General features: G+C 41.4%; 1 protein-coding gene across 1 annotated transcript; it reads left to right on the forward strand.

The window, feature by feature from the left end:
• Nucleotides 1–267: 267 nt before the first annotated feature.
• Nucleotides 268–18,749, forward strand: LOC109856137 (SKI family transcriptional corepressor 2). The gene is given in 6 exon segments (XM_020431083.1): nucleotides 268–363; nucleotides 480–808; nucleotides 898–1,502; nucleotides 1,619–1,941; nucleotides 14,809–14,938; nucleotides 18,643–18,749. Coding segments are annotated over 6 exon segments (1,590 nt in total).
• Nucleotides 18,750–22,704: the final 3,955 nt, after the last annotated feature.

Genomic DNA, 22,704 nt, shown 5'->3' on the forward strand with positions numbered 1-22,704 from the left:
CGATAGCGCGAACCCCGACCGTGTTTTGTTTTCAAAATGCACGTGGAAGAAACATTTAATTTTTAAGCATGTCGTTATATTTATTTGAATTGCTCTTTTACGTAATTGGAATTATTTTCTCTGTTTGTTAAATATTTCAATTTTGCAAACGCTATTTATCAACAGTTTTGAAAATACAGCGTAACGTTTACTTCTAGTAACGTAATTGTGATTATTTGTGCGAATCTTCGAAAATTCTGGCAAGAAAATTATAAAATTTTCCTCAGGATGGACGGTCCGGCGGTGCTGTCGATGCCGCCGCTGACTTCGTCGCAGAAACCGGCACAGTCGCCACAGCCACAGTCGCATCCGAAACAGAATCAGGTAACGCTGAGATTTAAGAAATCAAATAAAAAAAAGAATAAATAAAAAAGTTAAAAACTCACGAAAGAGTGAACATAGAAAAATAAAAAAATCGCAGCGATGGAAAATGATCTGAGAGCATCGTGGTGCATCTAAATCGATAGGAGTTGCAGGTGGGCACCGTGTCGCTTTATGGAATCCACATCGTGTCGCTAGTGATCGAGGGTCAGGAAAGACTGTGTCTGGCGCAGATCAGCAACACCCTGCTGAAGCAGTTCAGCTATAACGAGATCCACAATCGTCGGGTGGCGTTGGGTATCACCTGCGTGCAGTGCACGCCGGTTCAGCTGGAAATACTTCGTCGTGCCGGCGCGATGCCGGTGTCCTCGCGCAGATGCGGCATGATCACACGAAGAGAGGCGGAACGTCTCTGTAAATCCTTTCTCGGCGACAACGCGCCGCCTAGGTCAGTTTTTAGAATTAGATTAGGATTTGTTTAGGTTTTGTTGTTCGACTTTTCGACCAATCGGTAGTACGAAAATAATTGGTACACAGATTGCCGGAGGACTTTGCGTTCTCCGTGCATCACGAGTGCGCTTGGGGCTGTCGTGGCGCTTTCCTGCCGGCTCGGTATAACAGCTCGCGCGCCAAGTGCATCAAGTGCGCGTACTGCGGCCTGTTCTTCTCGCCGAACAAGTTCATCTTCCATTCGCACCGCATGGGCCCGACGGACAAGTACGTGCAGCCTGACGCGGCCAACTTCAACTCGTGGCGCCGGCACATGAAGCTGACCGGCAGTCAGCCGGACGAGATAGTGCACGCTTGGGAGGATGTCAAGGCGATGTTCAACGGTGGCACCAGAAAACGCTTGCTCAGTAACTCGAACAGCTCTCGGGAATCGCCGAGTCCGGCGAAGCAGCCGAGATCGTCGCCTACTAGCACCCCGCAAATTCCTAGTTTGGTACCGACACCGGCGCATCCTCGCGTACCACCGTTTCCGGAACTACCGCTGCCACTGTCACGAAGTCTTGTTATGGATTACGTATGGCATCAGCATCAGCAGGCGGCGGCAGTAGCTGCGGCTAAAACACCCGGCCCCTTCGCCTTTCCGCCTTACGCTCTACCCTGGTTGGCCAAGCGCAGTCCCGTCCTGTTTCCTGGTACGGCGAGAAAACGTATAAATAAACTGCTTTATTTTACGTGATTTATTGCATGATGACGATCAAATCAACCCCAATTATAGATAACTAGGCATTTTGAACGTTCGTGGTTTTAGGACCGTTACCTCCGCCCATAAGCGGATCCAGTCCCACGGAACCTCTACTCTCTACCGTCAATCCACCCTTACATCAGTCCGCGTTCCGTCCGGTGATTCGCGGACCACCTATCGTCGAACCGACGATCGTTCCCGAGCGACCGGCGGACAATCAGAAGGACGAAAACTCCGACGATGAGGTTGACATCGAGACGACGGAGGACGATCCGGTAACGCCGCTCAACGCTAGTCTTCAGAATCTTCATTCCGCCTCCAATTCCGCCATGAGCAACCACAGCGGACGAAGTACGTCGCCGCAGTGCTGGAGTCCGCCTCGGGAAACGGTGAGTTTTGGTCTAAAAAAAAACTTGACTATTTAAAAGATCGACGTAAATGTCGCGAAATTAAGGGGTATAACGAGTTCATCGAAAAGAAAACCAGGAAAATGTACAAGAATTTGCTACTTTTATCTGCGTTTTCACGATTGCATCTTCAAAGTTCCGATGGCGTACGGCCAGTCGGTCGCGTGCACAACGCGGTTACACACGCTGGTGTTGCGGCGTGATTGTGTGCGCGCGCGCGATTACGTCTTCGTCAACAACAGGGGGGTTGGATTCGCCACGGCATATTTCCAGCGGAGGCGGTTTCGCCGCTTGTCGTCGAGTGTTTGCGATCGGCCGACGATAATGGTCGCGCCGTTGAGGGCGATCGCACGTGCGTTTCGATCCACCAGCACGTGGCACGACACGGTCGAGCCCGGGGCGTCATCGAGTTTGCGTGAAGTAGGTTTCAAGTCTGCACTCATCGCGATTCTATCAAATTCTTGTATGCGCTTCTGAATTACAGTTTAAAGGCATCTGGGAACTGGGAACTCGTACATAACTCGTTACGATTGAGGGATTGCAATTTTAATTTTATGAGTATCTAATTTGCATATTACTTAATGTTTTCCTCGTTTAAAAAACATTGTGCAATTACACCGAAAAAATTGTATTCTTGTTTTGAGGATATCCCACTTACTTTACGTATATTTTATACTAAAATAGGCGCCAAGAAGAGTTTCTTATTTTAAGAGGAAAATCCTCTAAATAGTAATATTGATAAGAATATATACTGATTAGACTATAAAAAGCCTCTGTAGAAAAACATATATATCTCACTATCGAAAAAGACTATATTCTTTATTTAAGAATATATTCTTAATATTTCAGAAGAATATCATCTAAAATCTTTAAGAAGATTTTTTAAGTATAAAATCTTCTATTTACGAGAATAATTTTTTCGATGTAGGTTCTAGAGTGCGCGCGTGTTACATTCGCGGATCAAAAAGTAAAAACGAGAAATTTCTCAGGACAAAAATCTTTAAGATATTGTTTTAAAAATTATCTCTGAAATAATTGTTTTAATGTAGCTTATGTAAAATGACACATCAAATTGTGACTTTCTTTTGGAACTCATCGTCGTTATCGGTATTTGTAGGTAAAAACGTCGCGTCTCGAGTCACGAAAGCAATTTATTACGGTCTGACTTTTATTCACTGGCGAGTGAATAAAGGTACACGTCTACGCGGTTTAATAACGGAGTATGTTTGCGTTGTAAGGAAAGTAGGCGCGCGCATCACCCCCGCGTGATGCGTGACCGTGTGTCTCCCCTGTAAACGGCCAGCGAAATATTTTCCCGCAACACGACACCCGACGTCAAACAAAGTGCCGTCGCAAAGTTAATCGAATTAACATCGTCGTATCCGACGCGCTCGTTCGTTTAATCGAGACCTTCCCTCGAGAAATCGTTCGCCATGTACGCGAAATAATATCTATTTAGGGATGCCGACCGGAAGTCAACTGATTGCTCACGTGCGTGTTTCCTTCTATATTTAAACTAACAATTATCTAATGAAATTTTATTATGTTGAATAAAACAAAAATTTACTCCCATTGCGTTTTAATATAATATCAAAAATTACAATTATCACAATCGAACTTTCTTCGAAGAAATATCTAGGGAGAGGGGGGGGAAGAAGTTGCATCTGCCAAAACTTTTGGTTACTATCAATCATTAAACGAGTTTAATTCGCTAGTGTAACGCGCAAGTAAGCTATAAGCTACGTATCAGATCAATCTAAATAAGCCTTCATGGCGACCGCAGAATCGATGCAACGGCAGGCGCGTGCCCGCCGATCCCCCTAATCCGTCTTTGATGTTGTGGTGGCCGGCAACATCATCATTACCGCGTTGAGCGCGTTGGCTCACTGAAAACCGTGACACACATGTACATATATCGGGAGCGTTCATTTAATCATGTCGCCCGTCGCCGTAAGTGTATATTCGGACGGATCGGGTGCGCTTTCCGTCCGTTTCCCAGTGCGCAGAGTATTTACCGACGCAATAATTATCACGATTGACGATGACGATGACGATGATGATAATAATGATGATGATGATGACGATGATGATGATGATGATGATGATGATAATGATTATGAGGGACACCACACCGCGAAAGCGGCGCAGCGCGAGCAGTCAGACCGCAGAGCAAATTCTAGGGACGGAGTTGAGTAGCATTACGTTTGTTGCTACGATGTAAATGGCCGGAGCGAATCACGTCGCTACAATAATTCCAACCGGGGCACCCAATTGCCGCCACCGCCGCGCTGCCTCGTTACCGGCTAAATTGCCGCGGAATAATTAACCCGAGCATCGTCGAAAATTCCACCGACGACCTCGATGTTAATTGCCGCGTCGCCACTTTCCCGTGCTTTGAAGCTCCGCGGATAAATATGCGCGTTAATGATGCCGCGCGATATTACGTCAAAAGGAAAATGGGGTGGAATTAATTGCGAGAACAGCGAGCGAGTTTCCTTCCTTTGACCGGTTGAGAAATCGCGACTCGAGAGCGGCGCTATCTCGGAATTTCGGAAGCCGCGCGCTGCCGATCTTATTTATTTTACAACTTAAAATCCGACGATGTAGCGATGTTTCTTTTGTTCCGTTTAAGCTCTCGACTAACTTTTCTTCATTTTTCTTTTTCCGTAACTTAATGCAAAAATTAATGTAATTACTAATACTTACGAAAGTTGCGTATGCGTGAATTTAGAGAAAATAGTTTTTTAGTTTGTTACTTTTTTTTTCGTTATACGTACCCGCTGCGCGCAAATTTTTCAATTAAAAGCTCGCTCGCACATTCCGTACTGCTAGAATTAAAGAGTTAATACCTCGCTCGCGCTGTCTCTCCGGAATAACATATCTTTCATCTGCCTAAAACAATATAACTAGTGAAGTAGCCCTAGTGTAGTTTACCGGCACTCGAAGACGTTAATCGGCTGCCGTGCGTGCTCCCAGAAAGAGAGAAAGAGAGGAGAAACTGTAAAAGGGTCTTTTTCTCGGAGCGCGAGCGAGCTCGCAGAGAGGGCAAGAGAGAGAGAGAGAGAGAGAGAGAGAGAGAGAGAGAGAGAGAGAGAGAGAGGAGTAGAGCAGTAGAGATACGACGGGGATGGACCGGGATAAGCCGTCCGGATTGCCAGACAGCTTTTCAATTCCCCCTTGTCAGTGAACGTGTCGAGTAGGACGAACACGTATTTTGTCGGAATCTCTCTCTCTCTCTCTCTTTCTCTCTCTACGGTTGACGTGAGCGTGTACATATACGAGAGATATTCGTCACAAAGATGCAGGCGGCTGTACATCAGATAGGAAGTGGAAACCTAGTTACTGCAACACGGGCCACGATGGAAGGACCTGGAGTACAAGTGTATCGCGGTAACCGAGTAATCCCCGAACGTTATTTGCAGTTATTTCTCGCTTCGCTGGCTAGACTGAGAGAGAGAGAGAGAGAGAGAGAGAGAGAGAGAGAGAGAGAGGGAGAGAAGGTATTTTCATTTTCGCGACATCTGTGGATCTTTCGGTGTGTGTACACGTTCATATATGGGTTTCACGAAGTTTCTTCTTCTCTCAAAACTGGAAACTTTCTCTCTCTCTCTGGATCTTGTTGGAACACAATAAGATAACCGAGCTATCGTTGATTACAAAAATACTGAGCTCTCCCAAAGCGAATAGTCAAAATGAACTGTTTCGAATTTGCAAAATGTACATGTTGCTCAGAGAAAGATTCCGTCTCTCTGACAAAATTTCAAAAGTCTGTTATTTTCACATTATTGATCAGCGCGCTCTGTTTGTTTGATCAAACTAACATTTTCCGTCGCGCGATGTGAGTTTGAACATTCTGTACCTCACATCTTGTTTTACAGTGCAAACGACAGTTATCTCCGAGAGATTTTAATCAGAGTCTCGCTTCGGAGGCGAGAGAGAGAGTAAATCGCCGCCGATCAATTAAGATCTTTTGCTCGATCGTGATTACTGAGAGTCCGAATGGCGTCGCGTTGAATCCCCTTCGAGCTCTCCAAGCTTTCGAAGATACCGCCACGGAGCCGCCTCATCCGCGATCCATTTAAATGCAATTAAGCAACGTCACGTAGGAGCGTATAACGGGGATATAACGTTTAAATCAAACTACGGCTGGTTTAGTTAGTTTCGACCGCAACTTTTAATTGCGCCCCCGACCGTCTGGAGGGCTATTAGGTTCCGCAAGAGGTGCGTTACTTCTTTTCTCTTGCTACAGCGAGGTGGGTGACAAGAATCTTTCTGTGTTTTTTTTCCACGTGTTCGAAAACGATTCGATCGATGGTAGCGGTGACCTACTAATTTACATTTGTCCCCTGCGTACAAGTGACATTTCGGTTTTTACGCCGTCTGCATTAATTAAAGAGCACGCCGTTTGGCATTTATAAGAAACGGTGAGCACAAATGAAGTTACGCCACATGAAAATGCCAACTTCTGACCTTATATCCTCAGAATACCCTTCGGGACGCTCTGTGATTAAATCGACTATATATACACACACACGTTATGACGTGTATATCTACGTATATCTTCAAGATAGCTTAACCTGGTAACATTTTGTCGGGCAAATTATTATTTCATCACGCAAATGTACTGCTGATTCACCGAAAAGCGTAACGTTTTTAATTATGTTGATAATTCTGCCAAATTGAAATGTCAATTAACATAATACGTCGAACGATACGACAGTTGGCAATTTTGTCTAATAACAAAATTTTACATAGATTCATATTTTACACTTTTACAATATTAGTATGATGTTATTAATATTGTACTAGTAGTATAATATTGTAATTATATAATAGCACACAATAGTATAATAATATAATTTTTTATATTTGTTATTTTTTGCTACGTCGAACGAAAAAATATATTTTCTATTTTTTTCTATCAAGCACAATAATGTAAAAAAAAAAAAACATTTTTAAACACATTATTTTATAAACATACATCTTAAGGAATCAATTAAAACAAATTAATATCTTTTTTATTTCACACAACTAATGTTCTTCTAAAAGACAAGCTCTAAGATATAACAAACAGAAATTATCTGAGTTTTGTTTTGTAACAAAATAAACATATTTCATCGTAGTAATGACTGTTGACATGTGATAAGACTATTACTTCTTTGAGCAAGAGTCTGAGGAAGTCGCCAGTAATGTTTTTTCACTTTGCGTGTCTCGTTGCGGTGGTGGCTTTTTTAACAAACGGAGACGGGTTTTCTTTCGTGACAAGTTAAACATATTTCATCGTGTAGTATCTGTTGACATGCAATAAAAAACTTTTTGTGGAACACGAGCCTGTCGCGCAATTCAACGTCAGGCGCCAAAATTCGTCGAGGCAGACGTGGAAAGTTCCACGGCGTCGTGTCTCATTCTTCCCTTCGTTTAATTCAGCTTCGGCTACTTCTTACTTAATTCTATTTGCACTTAGACACACACATCTCGGCTGAGAAATATAACATCACCGAGTTTCTGAAATGGAGGTTCGCTCCATGGAAGTCGAGGGCGGCAACTGTTGATTTAATTATAATCGTTAGTCCGGACCAGCTCCGCCCCGGGACCCTCAAATCCAATACAATTCTCGCTGTCTGCTATTTTCCCCCGCATCTCTTCCTCTCTCTTTCTCTCTCTCTCTCTCTCTCTCTCTCTCTCTCTCTCTCTCTCACCCTTTTGCCTAAATTTCCATAGTGCTTTAACTTTTAAGAGCTTTGCTCTTGATCAAGGTGACGAAACATGTTTTCTAAATGACTTCCGTATTTCTTTCCGCAATCCTTTAATGTTCTTGTCGTGGTTCCAACACATACAGAGAGTGTATTCCATAAAAATACGACAAAAATAAAATTGGTGAAAGATTCTAAAAATAATGTATAAAGGCACTTCGTTTTTAAATGATATTTTATTTTTTTTCTTTACAATTTTCGCGAAAAATGTTGAAAACTACATAGACATAGTGGAATAAATTAAGTGAAAAGTCGACAGAGCTTTGCAAATTTGATCGATATTAGATACAGGCATAAACGCTTTTTATCGGCACGAGAGAGCAAGAATCAATACGTATTGACGAAACCTGCCCAAATAGCTGAAAAAAATAATTTCCATGACGGCCGTTATGTGAGGTGAAAAGCATCAGAGTACTGATGCAAAACCCCCCTCTGTCTCTCTCCACCTCCGGGTCGAAACTCGTTAGCGCCGTTACGGTGTTCACAGTATGGCCACCTGAATGGAGGAGCTTACGCGAAAATTGTTTTATACCTCACACGCGAAATTGAGAAGCTACAAATAATGTTTCGCAGCGGTGAACGCCAACATTTTCGTTCGTCATTTCATGTAACCCCTTCTTCGAGTGCATAGTGCAAAAGAAATTCCTATCCAGAGAAAAGTTGAAGAAAGCAAGAGAACGTTTTTTCTTCGGAGAACAGCTTGTTACATTTTTTTCTTAATATATATTTTATCTAATCAAACAAAACATTTTTATTGTATGTTTAGAAATGGAAGTTTATAATTTTTTTTTACTGAAGAGTTTGTTACAAAATTTACATGTAAAATTCTATACGTAATGTAAAAATAATTGTAAAAAAACATGTTAAAGAACGGCAAACAAGCAGTTTGACCGAAAATACAAATAAATAGATGAATCGGGAACAGGAGTTCTCGTGATCAGTCCGCTATGAAATCGCATCGATTCACGGGAGCGGTATCGATGGCATCGGGCGTAAAAAAAAAAGAAAAAAAGAAAAAAACCGTCCGATAATGCCCGACGAATTGGGAGCGAGAGTAACTCTTGGATCCGCGCGCGCCATCGGACACGTAACGCTCTTCCGGAGCCAAATCCGGCATTATCGAGAGTATAATCAATTTCCCGGCATAATACCGGGGCGGCCCGCAAACTCGAGCGAAACCGTCCGACCGGAAGCGATTTCGACTAACGCGATTGCGTATTAACTCCGCGCGCCACGTGTGTGCATCCCAATCCGTTCGACTTCACAATCGCGTTCGCGCACATCCCACCCTCCCGCTCTGCCACTCTTGAGATCACATTTGCGTGTTACTTCTCCATCTTCTTCACAGCACAGTATATATTTGTTGCGAGACAAGACGGACTAGATTAAAAAATTGGTGTAAAGTAAACGAAACGCGTCGTTCATCTTGTTTTTTATTCAGTAATGTCGTAATAAAAATATTTTGCAATATAGAGCAGAAAAAGTCGTGTCGCTTTATCTACTTGTTCTTATTTATCTTCGTTCCTCGCTCAAAATCGACCAGAATTAATTTTCGACATTTTCATCAACCATCTCGTTCTCGCACTGGCCGCTATTAGTCGTTACTCGTGAATCCGTAAAAACAGCGCTCGAAAAAAATTCTAGTTTGCGGAAAAAAAAAAAAAGAAAACCATTCGAATGCAATACAACCGCATTCACGGGCGTCATTCGGTGCACGTCTGGGTCGAAAGTTTCGCCGTTAACGTAAAAGCCATCGTGTACGCCGGCGGCGCGCGGCGCAAGAGGGCTGGAGGAGGAGGAGGAGGAGGAGGAGGGTGCTGTCCGCGCGCGCTGCACGCTACGATTGTTTCGCCGTAATCCTTTATTGGATCAACGGGGCTGGAAACAATCGAGCGCGCCATAACGCGAGGATGGGCAGACGGTCGTGTCGGTCGGGCGGGCTTTTCGTTCGGGTCCGCCGGATGGTACCGGATGCTGCGCCGCGGTCCCCGTCGCGACGGGGGTTGGTGCGCGCCCAGATAAGCGGGGGTGGCATTCGATGATGGGAGAGACACGGGGAGGGCAGGATTTCTACCTACTTTGCCGGGTGAACGGAGTTACAAATGGGAGAACACGGAACTCATCCGCAAGCGGGAAACCCTCTTCGGTGCTCCTCTTCGATTGTGTCTTCTCTTCCTTCTTTCATCTTAACTTTCGCACGTATAGGATATACATAGAGATTGTTTTATTGTATATTTCTCTCTCTGTTTCTCCTCTATGCCTTTTTTACATTTTTCTCTCATGTGCTTATTTTGTACCTTCAAATCTTTTTTTTTCTATTCTTTTTTTCTCACTTTTTATTTGTAAAAGTCTCTTCTGTAACGCTGTAACTTATCTCGAAGTTTGTGCGAGAATTCAAACGAACGATCCGCGAATATTTCGCAGAAAACGCGCGATAAATTCCGCACTATTCTACCTGACATATGTGTATCTTGACGTTTCGTGGATTTTGCACCCCACAATCTGCCGCGTTGATTCAATGTTCTTGTTACACATACACCGTCTGGAATTCACGCGTGGCGTAATATAACATTCGTACACGTCATATTCCCGGCGAGATGTAATAACGAGGTGGATAACGTAACGAGAGCTTACATGCCTCGAATTTGCTCGGCACCTTTTACGATTCGCAGCGATCTTTTTGTCCCGCTCCCTCTTCATAATTCTCCGCCGGTCGCTCCTTTATCTCCGATAATCCGTCCCTCGGAAAGATACCCCCGGGAATATCCCCAGAGGAGCTCCACGACGAACACACAGTTACACCTGTTTCACTCACAACTACAGCGCTTTCTGTCATATTTAACGTAAGTGTTTTTATTTCCAAAAACACTTTTTCTGTTCTTCATAGTTAATAACAATTGAGAATTACTTTAACATATATATATATATTTATATAAAAATAAAAATTTTTGTAATTTTCTCCGAGAGCTTTTTAAAATTAACTCACATCGATAAAAACTCCACTTCAAACATTAATGCGCGCTCTCTCTGAAATGGCGTTCTCCTGTCTCGCTTAATTTTTTATGTTACAATCACGAAAGAGACAAAGGGAAAGGGGAGGAGGAGCTTGTAAATCTTCCGACGAGCGAGCCTCTTCCATGACGTGCGGCGGCGGCTTCTCGCGTTTCACCGCTTTTAATCCGTTCTCGAGCATACGGGGTTAAGATCGCATTTGATCGCGTGGCGAATTGATCTTTCACGAGAGAGAGCAGATTCGCTACCGGGCACGGCAACGAATCCCGTGCCCGCGTACACAGAGGTTGCACGGTTATTACGGCGAACATATGTGCCGACGATATCCCCAAGGATATATGTACGTAACGCGGGCGTATCGACTTTGTAGCTTGTACACATTGCGCGCGGACCACCTGCTTCGTAACAAACATTCTCGCAGCGTAATCGTAACGCGAGATAACGATTTGTTCCGATTTAATAACGCGATTAACAATGAGAACAGTTTTTTTTTTTCACAAAAGATATCATTGAATAATAATTCTAAAATACTCGTAACAAAAATATCTAAAAATAATTTTAAAGAATACGTCAATAATCGAAAATAATTTTTTCACTTAATTTATTTTATTCGTAATTTTTTCAATACAAAGAAAACAATTAGAAAGAAACAATCAGGCTACAAAATCACAAGAATCGATAACGGATTTCTTTTTGGAGAGAAAGACAGTCCGTCGAAAAGCTGAAACGTAATAGAGGCGAGTGTATTTTTCGGGATCGCGCCTGTCGAACAAAAGTCACCCTCCGTAACGTTTTTACCTCGTCGAATTACTTCACAATGGACAGCACCGACCCCTTTCAGACCCCCCCGTTCTGTTCCCCTTTTGCGAGCCTTTCTCTCTCTCTCTCTCTCTCTCTCTCTCTCTCTCTTTCTCTCTCTCTCTCTCTCTCTCTCTCTCTCTTTCTCTCTCTCTCTTTCTCTCTCTCTCTTCGTACACAAAACATAATTATCCGAAATCCCAAACAGCATGAAAATTTTATCCGCATCTCTCGATAGACCGTCCATTAAAAAGCATCAACTAATGATTAATCTTTGCTTAAACGGTGGAACGCGAATTACCAGAGTATTAAAAAATTCGATCAAATACAATAATGATAGTTTTCTGCGCGTGCACGTTGCTTGTAAAATAAAATAAATCCCCGTTTTCGGAGACTATTAATTCGGTGAAATTTTAAATCAAAGCTTATCGCGTTACAATGTATTGAAGAGCTTCTTTCGACGTAGTCATTATATTTACAAGTATAACACGCACGCGGCCGATACGACCGTATCTCTTCTGTAATGTCGGAACTACCTCGCTGTTGCGCACCTGAAGGACCATTCACATATTATTATTATACGCGATATAAAATTATTACACAAATTGCTGCTATTATTTAGCAATTTATGCGCATATACAATATGGAAGGAGGGGAGGTTTATTATAAATTGATTTGTTTCATCTTTTTACAAATGAAAATGTATACCTCTCTCAGCCAGTTTAATCTTCAAGAAAATTGAAATTTATCCAAGAGCGCATTTTACATATTTTTCCAAAAATATGCGCGAGAGAAATTTGAGCTCGTCATATATTGAAAAAAAATTTCCCAATTTCTCGTCAAAAACCAAAACTATGGAAATTAACAAATTACAAACTCCTGTGTGAGGGATTATTTCGACGTGTGAATATGCCTTAATCGAGAACACACCGAGTATCGCACACACGTGTGTGTACATGCAGATAATCGTCAGAGATGCACGAATCGCGATAGGGAACCGCCTCGAAGCGGCAGTTAAAGTCGATTGTGGCGTAACGTCCGCGTGTGTGCGACATGAAATTTTTATGCTACCGTGACGATTACAACGTCACGTAACCGCGAGCGACGAGAGCTACGATGATTACATTTACTCTTTGCGAGCGAGAAGAAAAGAAGAGAGAATCGCGTTGCGAGCCGCAGTTAATAATGTTCGTTACAGCGCATTAGCGTAGCTGTGCAAATGCGTGGGGCTCGCGTTACGGCGAAAAAATCCACGGGAATTTTGTTGTCTCGGTTAATTATTCTTGAAAAAAACTTGCACTCGATAATTGGACTGCGCGATGCCGATAATTAATTCGAGTTTGATTTGTTCGTTCTTCACCGCGTCTTGCCTTTTTAATTAACAATCGAGTCTTCAAGTTATTTCCGAGCGCAACGCTTTACCGTCTCTCGTGAGAATTATTTGAAAAATTGTTATTTATAGAATTTTATTCGAGAATAAAATTTTGAAAAATTCGTTTCTCTTCATCATCGTTATGAATATTGGATTCTTCCTTCCAGCCACGTGGTTACAGGCGCGACTCATTTAAGCGACTTCGTTCTTGAGAACTTCATATAACTTATTTTCGTACTCATGCAATTAACTCTTCCGTACTTTGTATTTGAAGCACATAAAGCGATTACAAGTCGTCCTATTTTCTCAGGAGTGGCTTTCTCTCGTATAAAGCGTGTATAACTTATATGAAGTTCACACTCGGCGCTTTCGCTCGCGATGTAACGCGGTTGCCTCGTATTTCGCGTAAACGCGTTTAGACTAACGAGAAGCCGCGAGTTATACGCGGGAAAGCACGATCGTGCTGCTCGTTAAAAATGTATTCCTCGCGTGTCGCTTCTTTAGCGAGAGAGAGAGAGAGAGAGAGAGAGAGAGAGAGAGAGAGAGAGAGAGAGAGTTGCAAGTTTCCCCGCGTTTCCTTCTATTCCGCGTCTATCCGCCGCCACGTACGCCGTGACACGCACGAAATCGGTAAGCCGCGACATATGCTGATTTTTAAATAACGTCCCCTCCGACAAGCCACCCACAGCGAATCGTTGCGAACGCGCCCTTTAAAAGCGCGAATCCCGCGTTAACATCGCGCGACATAACGTAGATACGGTGGTTAGAAAAATATGCAATCACAAATAATTAGAAACATGTTTTTTTTGTGTAGCAATAATACATGCTTCAACAAATCAAATTTAAAATGATTTTCTAGCTTTTTTGATAATCTTAAATTTCTAGAAAAAAAATCTTCGAGCTTTTCCGACGGTAAGTCATCGCGTCAGAAATTTCGAGAAGCGTCAGACATTCATCGTAACTCAAAATATCGCGCGATACCCTTTGTGAAACTTGTCGAGTACAGGTGTAATCTACTCCCACCCTCTTTTTCTTCGGACATTAAACGCGCGTTCCCGTGACTTTTTAATCGGCCAAGCAGGCGGACGCGGAATGACTGCTCGTTTCGTCCCTGGCCGAGTGAATAATTCAACCTCGATCGATCCACTTCCGTTTCGCTCGCGCGCGCGACGACGACGGCGCGCGATGGTTGGCAGTGGCGGAATTAATTTAAGTAATTCGACGATTGTTATCGACGGAAGCATTAAATAAAGCACCGTGCGCTTTGCTGTCCCGGTTCGGACGAGTCGCGCGTTTAGATTGTACCTGTAGATCGTTGCCCGAGCAAGCCATCGTTGCATACGTGAGTGGGTTGATCAGGATGAGTGGGTCGTCATCCATTTCCACGGCTGTCATTACGTCAAGGAGCCGCGACATATCGCGGGGCTGTTTGCCGACCTTTCCGCCCTACGCTGCCCGTGTCCGCCCACCGCCACCTGTCTCCACAAAAATGACGATTCCTATTTTCCAAACGGTCGCTTCCTTCGACGATATTATTGCAGACTCACTTATGACTGACCAAACGTTGACACGAACTCCTCTTAATGCCGAATGAAAAATATATATTCATTGGCGCCGACGAAGACTCGCGCGCGTTTGTTGAAACGTCATCGTTCGTGACGCTCGGGACATTGTGTCCTCCGGCAAAATAAAGAAACAGAAGAAAGAATTTGCGAATTGTTACCGCATATCTTAGCAATAATTACGTGGCAAAAATACGCGGTAAGATGATACTTTGATGAATGATGAGAAACATGAAGATAAAAAAAATATATTAAAGTATCTCGGAGCTAATTCAATTTTCAATTTTATACACACACACTGTCTTTCTTTTAACGTAAAAAGTAAACGTTTATGTTATTATTGTGTATGTAGGAACGAGAAGCTGAAAAGATCGCTGAGGAAGCTGCATCTCTGCGCGACGTGAAACCGGAATTGCCGCCAGCGAGAAGTCCCGAGACCTGGCATGGTAATGCTTACTACCGACATCTCAATGTTCTGAAAGGTGAGCGAGAGATTTATCGTGCAAATTAGTGTCTCCGAACGAAATGTAGAAATATAGAGAGAAAACGAATTATAGAAAGAAACCTCTGAGATAAGGGAATCATAATCGATATACAATTAGCTACTTATATGCGAAAATTATTATCTAATTTAATATATATAAACAACATAACGAAATTACAATAATTTTCTAAAAAAAAAACTATTGTAACTGTTGCAAAAATTTTTTGTTTTAAACGATTTCAGTTTTTGTAGGTTAATTAAAATTTCTAACAAATTTTATAAATTATATGTTTCGTACTTGTTGTGTGTTTAAATAAAACGATAGGGAGAAGGCCATAACGAGCTACACCTGATGTTTAGATAAAATTCTTTCTTATTCCGAGGATTTAATAAAGATACGAACGTTTCGATCCACTATGGGATCTTCTTCAGAATCTTCAGTTTGGGGAAAAAAGAGAAGGGGAAGTGGCAACTAAGTAACCGTCAGTCGTACGCAAAAAGACGCGAAACATCCTCCCGCTTCGAAGACAACCGACAGACTGAAATAAAATAAAATAAATATTAATAATAAATATTAAATAAATAAATATATCAATTTAAATTTTATAAACTTTGTAAAAATCCTCCGCGCGTACTTATATAATTTTAATTTTAATTAATTAATTTAATTAAATTAATTAAGTTTTATTTGATTTTACACCATTTTAGACATTGTTTTATCGCAATATATGAGAGCGATAACTGTTATCGCTCTGCGACAGATATAGTTTGATGTTTGGTTTGATACAGAAATTGTTTTACTTTCTAATATAAACGCATAATAAATTATCATAATGAATTAAAAACGTATTTTGAGTCGCGCAAACGGGAATATATACAGTAGAACCTCCCAAAACGTATACAGTTGGGACCGACGAACCTCCCAAAACGTATACTGCCCCTATTCCCTCACTCTTTAACTAACGCATGCGCATATTATAATAGAGGTTATATTACGACCATGTATGTTACATGTGCATAGCCTAATGCGCAAGCGCTAGCGCAGTTTCGATTGTACCCATACGTAGTGGTGGGAAAAGCGATGAAGGAGAAAATATACGTTTTGAGAGTAGATTTGTATGCGTTTTGGGAGGTATATACGTTTTAGGAGTATACGTTTTGGGAGGTTCTACTGTATACATTTCTGCCATTTTCGCCGAAGAGAAACAACATTTTCAATTAAGGCTTCCTTTCGCGGCCATCTTGGGTTGATGACGTCAAAAGCGAGGAAAGTACGCGAAGAAAAGTTTCGCGCACTTTGCGTGAAAATAAAAAAGTATCTCTATATAAACACACGTGGAGAATCAATAGAGCACACTTGTAAAATATATCGAGAACTGTTTTTTTTTTTTTGGTTTAACAACAAAATCCAGACTATGACACAATGGAATCGAAACAATGTTTGTTGCAAGTTTTGACAGCTGCCGAATCATGCCTCGCGTTTCTTAAAACCAAATCATACTCCGAACGAAATTTCCGGTATATATTTTACAGACGCGTTTCGTCAAACACCCTTTGGATTTGTCTCGCTAGACATTTTTATTTCCACGCAAAGTACACGAAACTTTCGTTTTCAGACCACACATATTTTGAGCCGCTTCTGACATGCAAATGTGGATCTGGTTCGTGTAGCTTACACTTTTTCACGAACTTTATTTTGTTTTCCTTTTCTTACCAAAGTGTGAACACATATATCTGTCTTAGTCTAAATTCAAAAAATTGAGCAAAGACCTTGTGCGTTCTACGCTTATTAATTCTCGTGACGATCGAACGTCGTTACTGTCAAATCGGACTTGACGCTCAGATATCGAAAAGCTTTAACGTCGCGCGAAAAGTGCTTTTTCGCGATGTTATTTCTCGGCATGCGTATGTTCTACATCCCAATGTCGCGAAAAATTTATGTTTCGCGCGAGTTCTTTTCGCGGCCTCACGCTACATTTACACGTTTATTTCCGCAGAATTGGTCGAGGTTGCGGCGGCCGCGAGAGCTCTACGCTTTCAAAGCGCTGGGCACACCATTTTGATATTAGTAATTAATTAGTAACTACCCCCGCGCGGATCAAGCGGGCCGGCGAGAAGATCGGAGTTCCAATTAATTAGAGTAATTAGTCGCGACCGGAGTGTTAAGTGGGAACGCGGAGGGTTGCCTTGATATTCAGACGGCGGGACGGGGAGGGGTGGATCTTCCAGGCTGTAATAACGCTGAAATGGGGCGCGGGTGGCCTCTCGGTCGGCCGAGGGGCGTGATTTGTGCCGACGCTTGCGCGGCACTCACGAGCACAGCCGAGTTTCCGTCGGCGTCGCGACGCTCAGCGGTTGCAAACCCGACGATAGAACGCTTCACGGTGTTTATATAGTATACATGCGTAAGTTTTCTTTGTGTTAAACAGCGCTCTCTCGCAAAGAGTAGTATACATCATACACAGAATAGAATGTTTGCGTTAATTATCAATTGTACAAATAAGAATTATTAAATAAGAATTATATTTTCTATATATGTATTACATAAAGTTTTTATATACAAATTTAAATTATTTATTAAATTTTATATTTTTTGTAATATATATATATATTACAGTAATATATATAATTACAAAATAATTGTATTTTATTCAGAAAAGAGATAAGTAATTTTATATAAACTTTAGAAATCGAGAGAGAAATACGATCTGCGAGCTAACTAACTTTTTATTCAAATTTTTACGCGCGAAGAAATTAATATATCTTGAAATTTGTAATTTGAAAATTGTCGAAAATTTATTTCAAGTGTTTTCCTTAAAATATAGACGACGTTATGTACTTCCCACGTAAGTATTCTCCTGTCGCGATGATATTTGATAAACGCGCAACGATACAACATGTAAGCACAGAGAACATGGTTGCAAATACCACTTGCGTTTCAGAGGAGACGCGCATCCACACACTCGCACACTTGCGCATTCACGTATGTACACGCGCGTACGTATATATCGATAGTATCGGTGGGCCGCATTCAACGCGGGCGTAAGCCGAAAATAACGAGATAGGTGCTGTATCGGCGCGATGAATGCGAATACAGGATTATTGGCGGTGAACGCAGGCTCTTTGACTAACGTACAGACCTTCGGGGAAAAAGAGGCCCGCGCTTTCTTCGATCTTTTTCTTTTTCTTTTCTGCGCGACCGCACGATCTTTTCAACAAGCAGCTTTTGAGCCTTCCGTGCGAGAACAAGTCGGCCCTCATCTCGCTTGACCTAACAATCCGTCCGCGCAAATTAGCCGAAAGAGGCCAATTTTGGCTGAATACTTTTTTTTATAAATTTTCGGAAATACATACTCTTTGAATTCACATCGATACGTGTTTGTACGACTGATTACGATTTTGCTGTTCACCTTCTTTAAAATGTGCAAATGTAACTAAAAAACAATAATTTCTATACGTCTTTCTCTCTTTATTTTTAAATTTCTCGCGCTTACATGATTTTATCGTTCGCATTACGTCAGACCGTGCAAATATATCTACTCTACGATCGAACTAATTAAAGCTTCCATTACTGAAGCTTCACCTTGTCACAATTCTTTCCAGAAGAAAACCCGATACCGCGGACGATTAGTTTTACATAACGCATCCGTCGGTGTTCACTACGAGAGGTTCCCGCTAATTACCGGCTGATAATTATTGCAGGGAACGAGTCAGCGGCGGAAAGGGCGGGTTCCGATTGCTCGGCTTGCCGTCCTTCACGCAGTATGTTTTACGGCCAAGTCCACAGTCCGTCCGCGTCGACCAATTAATCAAGCTACCTAGCTGGTCGGATTAATTCGAAAAAAAGAAGAGAAGAAAGAGAAGACGGAAGACACATTTAACCCGAATCTCTCGTTCCGTAAGCTTGCGACACGTTGCCTTAAAGCACACTCGTCGATCTCTTTATCCTGAAATTTAAGAGTTCGGCGCAACAATGGCTTATACTTGTTTTCTCACACTCACTTTAGCAGAGATATCCTAAAAAAAAAATATATATATATATATATATATATTGCATGACACTATTAAAAATTTTAATTAAGTAAAAATAGTAAACTGTTATATTATTAATTTAAATTTTAAATATGTTTTAAAATTTTAATTTTATATATTTTATAATATTATATTATTTTAATTTAATAATGTAAATTGTGATTTAAAAATAAAGTTTGCGTCACGCTATTTCGCAAGAAAAAATACGTTGAGACAGTGCCGCGCCGAATTCTTCGATTTCCAACTCGCTTCAAACTTTGCGGCATCGCTGAAATCGGGCAGTTTTGTATAGGGCCCACATTCGCGCACAATCTACGAATTCATCATCCAGCAAACTAGTTAGGAACTACTGTCGTCGTCGCGTATTTGTGATGTCGGTTCAGAAGCAAGCACGTGAAAAAGAAAGTTTGCTAAACAATTAGTTACCGCTTGAACAACGGAGAAAGAACTTGTTGGGCCTACTGGATTGTTTGATTTCGCTAAATAAAATGTTTTTTTGTTGGTGTGACACAAAAATCTCAATTGGCTCAACGAGTTTTCTTCTGGTTGTCCAAAACTTTTTTTTTTTTCGTGCATGAATTTTATCATCGGAAGGTGAGACAGCTTTTCGTCTCGTCGGGTGAAAGAAAATTTCACTCGGAAGAACAACAACTCGTTTTAACGGCGCGCTCGCCTCGCCTTCTTTTACGCAAGCCTGGCGCGAGCAAATCGATCGCGGAATCGAGAAAGCTCGGCAAGAAACTTGCGCGAGAGCGTCACGTTATAAACACGCATTATAATATAAAGCAGCGTTAGAATAATATTCACTGGCAATATTATTGAACTGACAAAGCGAGGAGGAGAAAGTCACGTCACGAAACACTTTTGTGAATCCGCGAATTCCCGCGGGTCGATCCAGCCTCCGTGTCTCACGCTGATTGCCGTAATTTCTTTTAATGAAACTTCGCGAAAAATTCGGCACACAACGCGCGTATAGAGAACGCAATTGTGTTTGGACAGATGCGAAGATAATTTGATAAAACAAACGAAGATGCGTAGGTTTGTATTCCGAAGTTTGTGCTGGTTATTTGTTCCGACGATACGTGCGGTGAGAGAGAAAGAGAAAGAGAAAGAGAGAGAGAGAGAGAGAGAGAGAGAGAGAGAGAGAGAGANAGAGAGAGAGAGAGAGAGAGAGAGAGAGAGAGAGAGAGAGAAAGAGAGAGAGAAAGAGAGAGAGAAAGAGAAAGAAGCTATTTTCAGTTTTCGAACGCGTATATCAATTTTTAAATAAAATCTAATGCGGATGTCGTCGCGATATCGTCGATGCCGGTAGTAACTTAGGATCGATAGAGATTTCTCGAGAACGATATATGCACGGTGCAATTATACTTCGTTGCGCAGCCGATTTTAGACCGATTGTGACAAACCGGATGGACACGACGAGATTAAATTAGAGAGAAGAACAAAAAAGAATTCCCTCGCGCTTTACGCCATAGCTGGCCATAGCTGTAAGTATCGCTATTAGTAGAGTAATATAAATTGCATCAGTGAACATATTGTAGATGACAGCGTGTGTGAAAAACCACGAGTGTAATCCAAAAGGTTCTAATAAAAGTCTTGAACGCTAAAAAAATCGTGTGTGGTGCAATCATTTTTATCTTAATAAAACTCTGTATATCATCTGTAATATTGTATAACTAATTTATAATGTGTTATATGTGTCTTGTCAAGTTTAATGTGAGTGTTATTAAAAATACACAATAAGTGCGTTATTAGAAAAACTTGGTTTCTGGTCAAGATGACTTTTTTGTAATAAATATTTTAGAGAGTAGTGAGTAAATTGGATATTTCACGTATATGAGATGTGCAATTCAGCAGCATTTCATGTTGTGTATATTTTTGAATTAAAAATTTATTTCAAATTTACATGTATTAATTTACACGTTTAAGGGGAAAAATAGTACATATACGCGGCATATTAGCTTGTATGGATTTTAATTTTTAGCTGTAAAAATACACAAGTTGTCGCATCAAGACGTACCGGCCGAGACTAATGCGGAGCAGCGACACTTCTGAGTGTTTCTCGGAGATAAACAAATCTTTTTCAATTACTGGAGAAACGAATCTGTATTGTAGGATATGCACACGGTGTAATCTTGGTTGTCGTTTGTGTTCCGCGCCCGCGTGCAAAATCCTTGGGGAGCCCTCCCGGCTCTTCGTGGTACGTAAGGACGCTCCAGTGAGCAAAAACCCTTAACTGATACACAGCCGTGCTGTGGTCCCTGGACGGTCGTCAGCAGAATTTCGAATCTCGACCACACATGGTCCTTCTTACGCGAGACTCTCTCGAAGGCATCCACTGTCGCGGGCACAATGGACCTACAATTGATATAAAATCTCTGAATCGAAGAGAGAGACATTTATTATTTAGAATATTTTAAATATTTATAACTATATTCTACATATAGTTATATACACATATAAAAATTAATTTATAATATTTTACATAAATCTAATGTATATAAAAATTAATTTACATATAAAAATATTTTTTGTTTCTTTTATGGTCATGTGTACATTTGAGAGAAAACTATAATTTATTAAAAAATCGAAAAACGACAGACGATTTAATCTACGGTGCGCGGATATTTTCAAGTTTGTGGCAATTTAGGATAGGAACTATACCGCGAATTTTAATAGGACGCGGATTCTATAAAATATCGACATTGGTGTATGATGGCAAGTGAGTGTCAATAATGGATGCCTGTCGCAGGAAAACACCGTCTGCGTCTAATGTTCCGGCAAATTGGCTCCGCGAATGTAGCCTCGCGGGTCGCCTCCCGGGAGGAATCTGCAAGTACAAGCGGAAGATTCCTCTCGTTGCGCCGATTTTTTCTCCCGTAAGTACGTCACGTCTCGGCGATACCGTCGGTGATATCCCGTCCGAGCGTCTCGTCGAAATCGGCTCCGTTTTGCGGAGCCAACCGACCCCTAACTGGAAGAATTTGTAAGGAAACGAGAAACGAAGAATTTCTCTTCTTGTGCAAACGCTTCACGACAACGCTTCTGCTTGGAATTATCTTTGGAAAAGAAAAAATATATTATAATGTATATTATAAGTTCAAAATATATATATAACAAAACCAAAATATATGTTTAATGTCTGTTGTACTTTTTTGCAGTTTTGTTTATTTCGCAGGTATTTTTTTAAACTAACTTTCTTTAAAAACGTAAATTTAAATTAAAAACATAAATTTGTACGAATTTACATTTGCTATACTTTTGAAAGAGAGTTTGCTTTGAAGAAAAACGCAGGATCCGGAAGAGAAATCGTTGATATTATCGCAAATCGATTCGTTTCGCGGCACTTATGTATCATTCCGCGCAAAGGTCGCGTATAACGAGCCACGATTTAAGTACGCGCTTCAATCGTTCACAATCGAAAGACGTCGGGGCGGTGGGTATTTAAAGAAACATTTTAATTGCAGGACGTAAGCCGCTTACGTGTCCCCTCTCTCGTACGTTTAATAAAAACAGCTCCATTCGTTCGTTTCAAGAAAGCGGGCGAGCCGCTCGCATTGTGCGGAAAGTAATTCGACCTGTTCTCGTTTGGCCAAAAATTATGGTCGCCCTCTTATTCCCGTTGTGCTTTTAGGAAAAACGATTAGAGTAGAAATTGCGATTTCGCTTATATTGTCGAGATTTACCCCGTCTCAAAATTAGTGTAGTTAGAAAATTTGTAAACAATTATGA

This window comes from Pseudomyrmex gracilis, unplaced genomic scaffold (genome assembly GCF_002006095.1).
Source record: "Pseudomyrmex gracilis isolate BER0280 unplaced genomic scaffold, ASM200609v1 scaffold_108, whole genome shotgun sequence".
In the NCBI taxonomy this organism is placed as follows: domain Eukaryota; kingdom Metazoa; phylum Arthropoda; class Insecta; order Hymenoptera; family Formicidae; genus Pseudomyrmex; species Pseudomyrmex gracilis.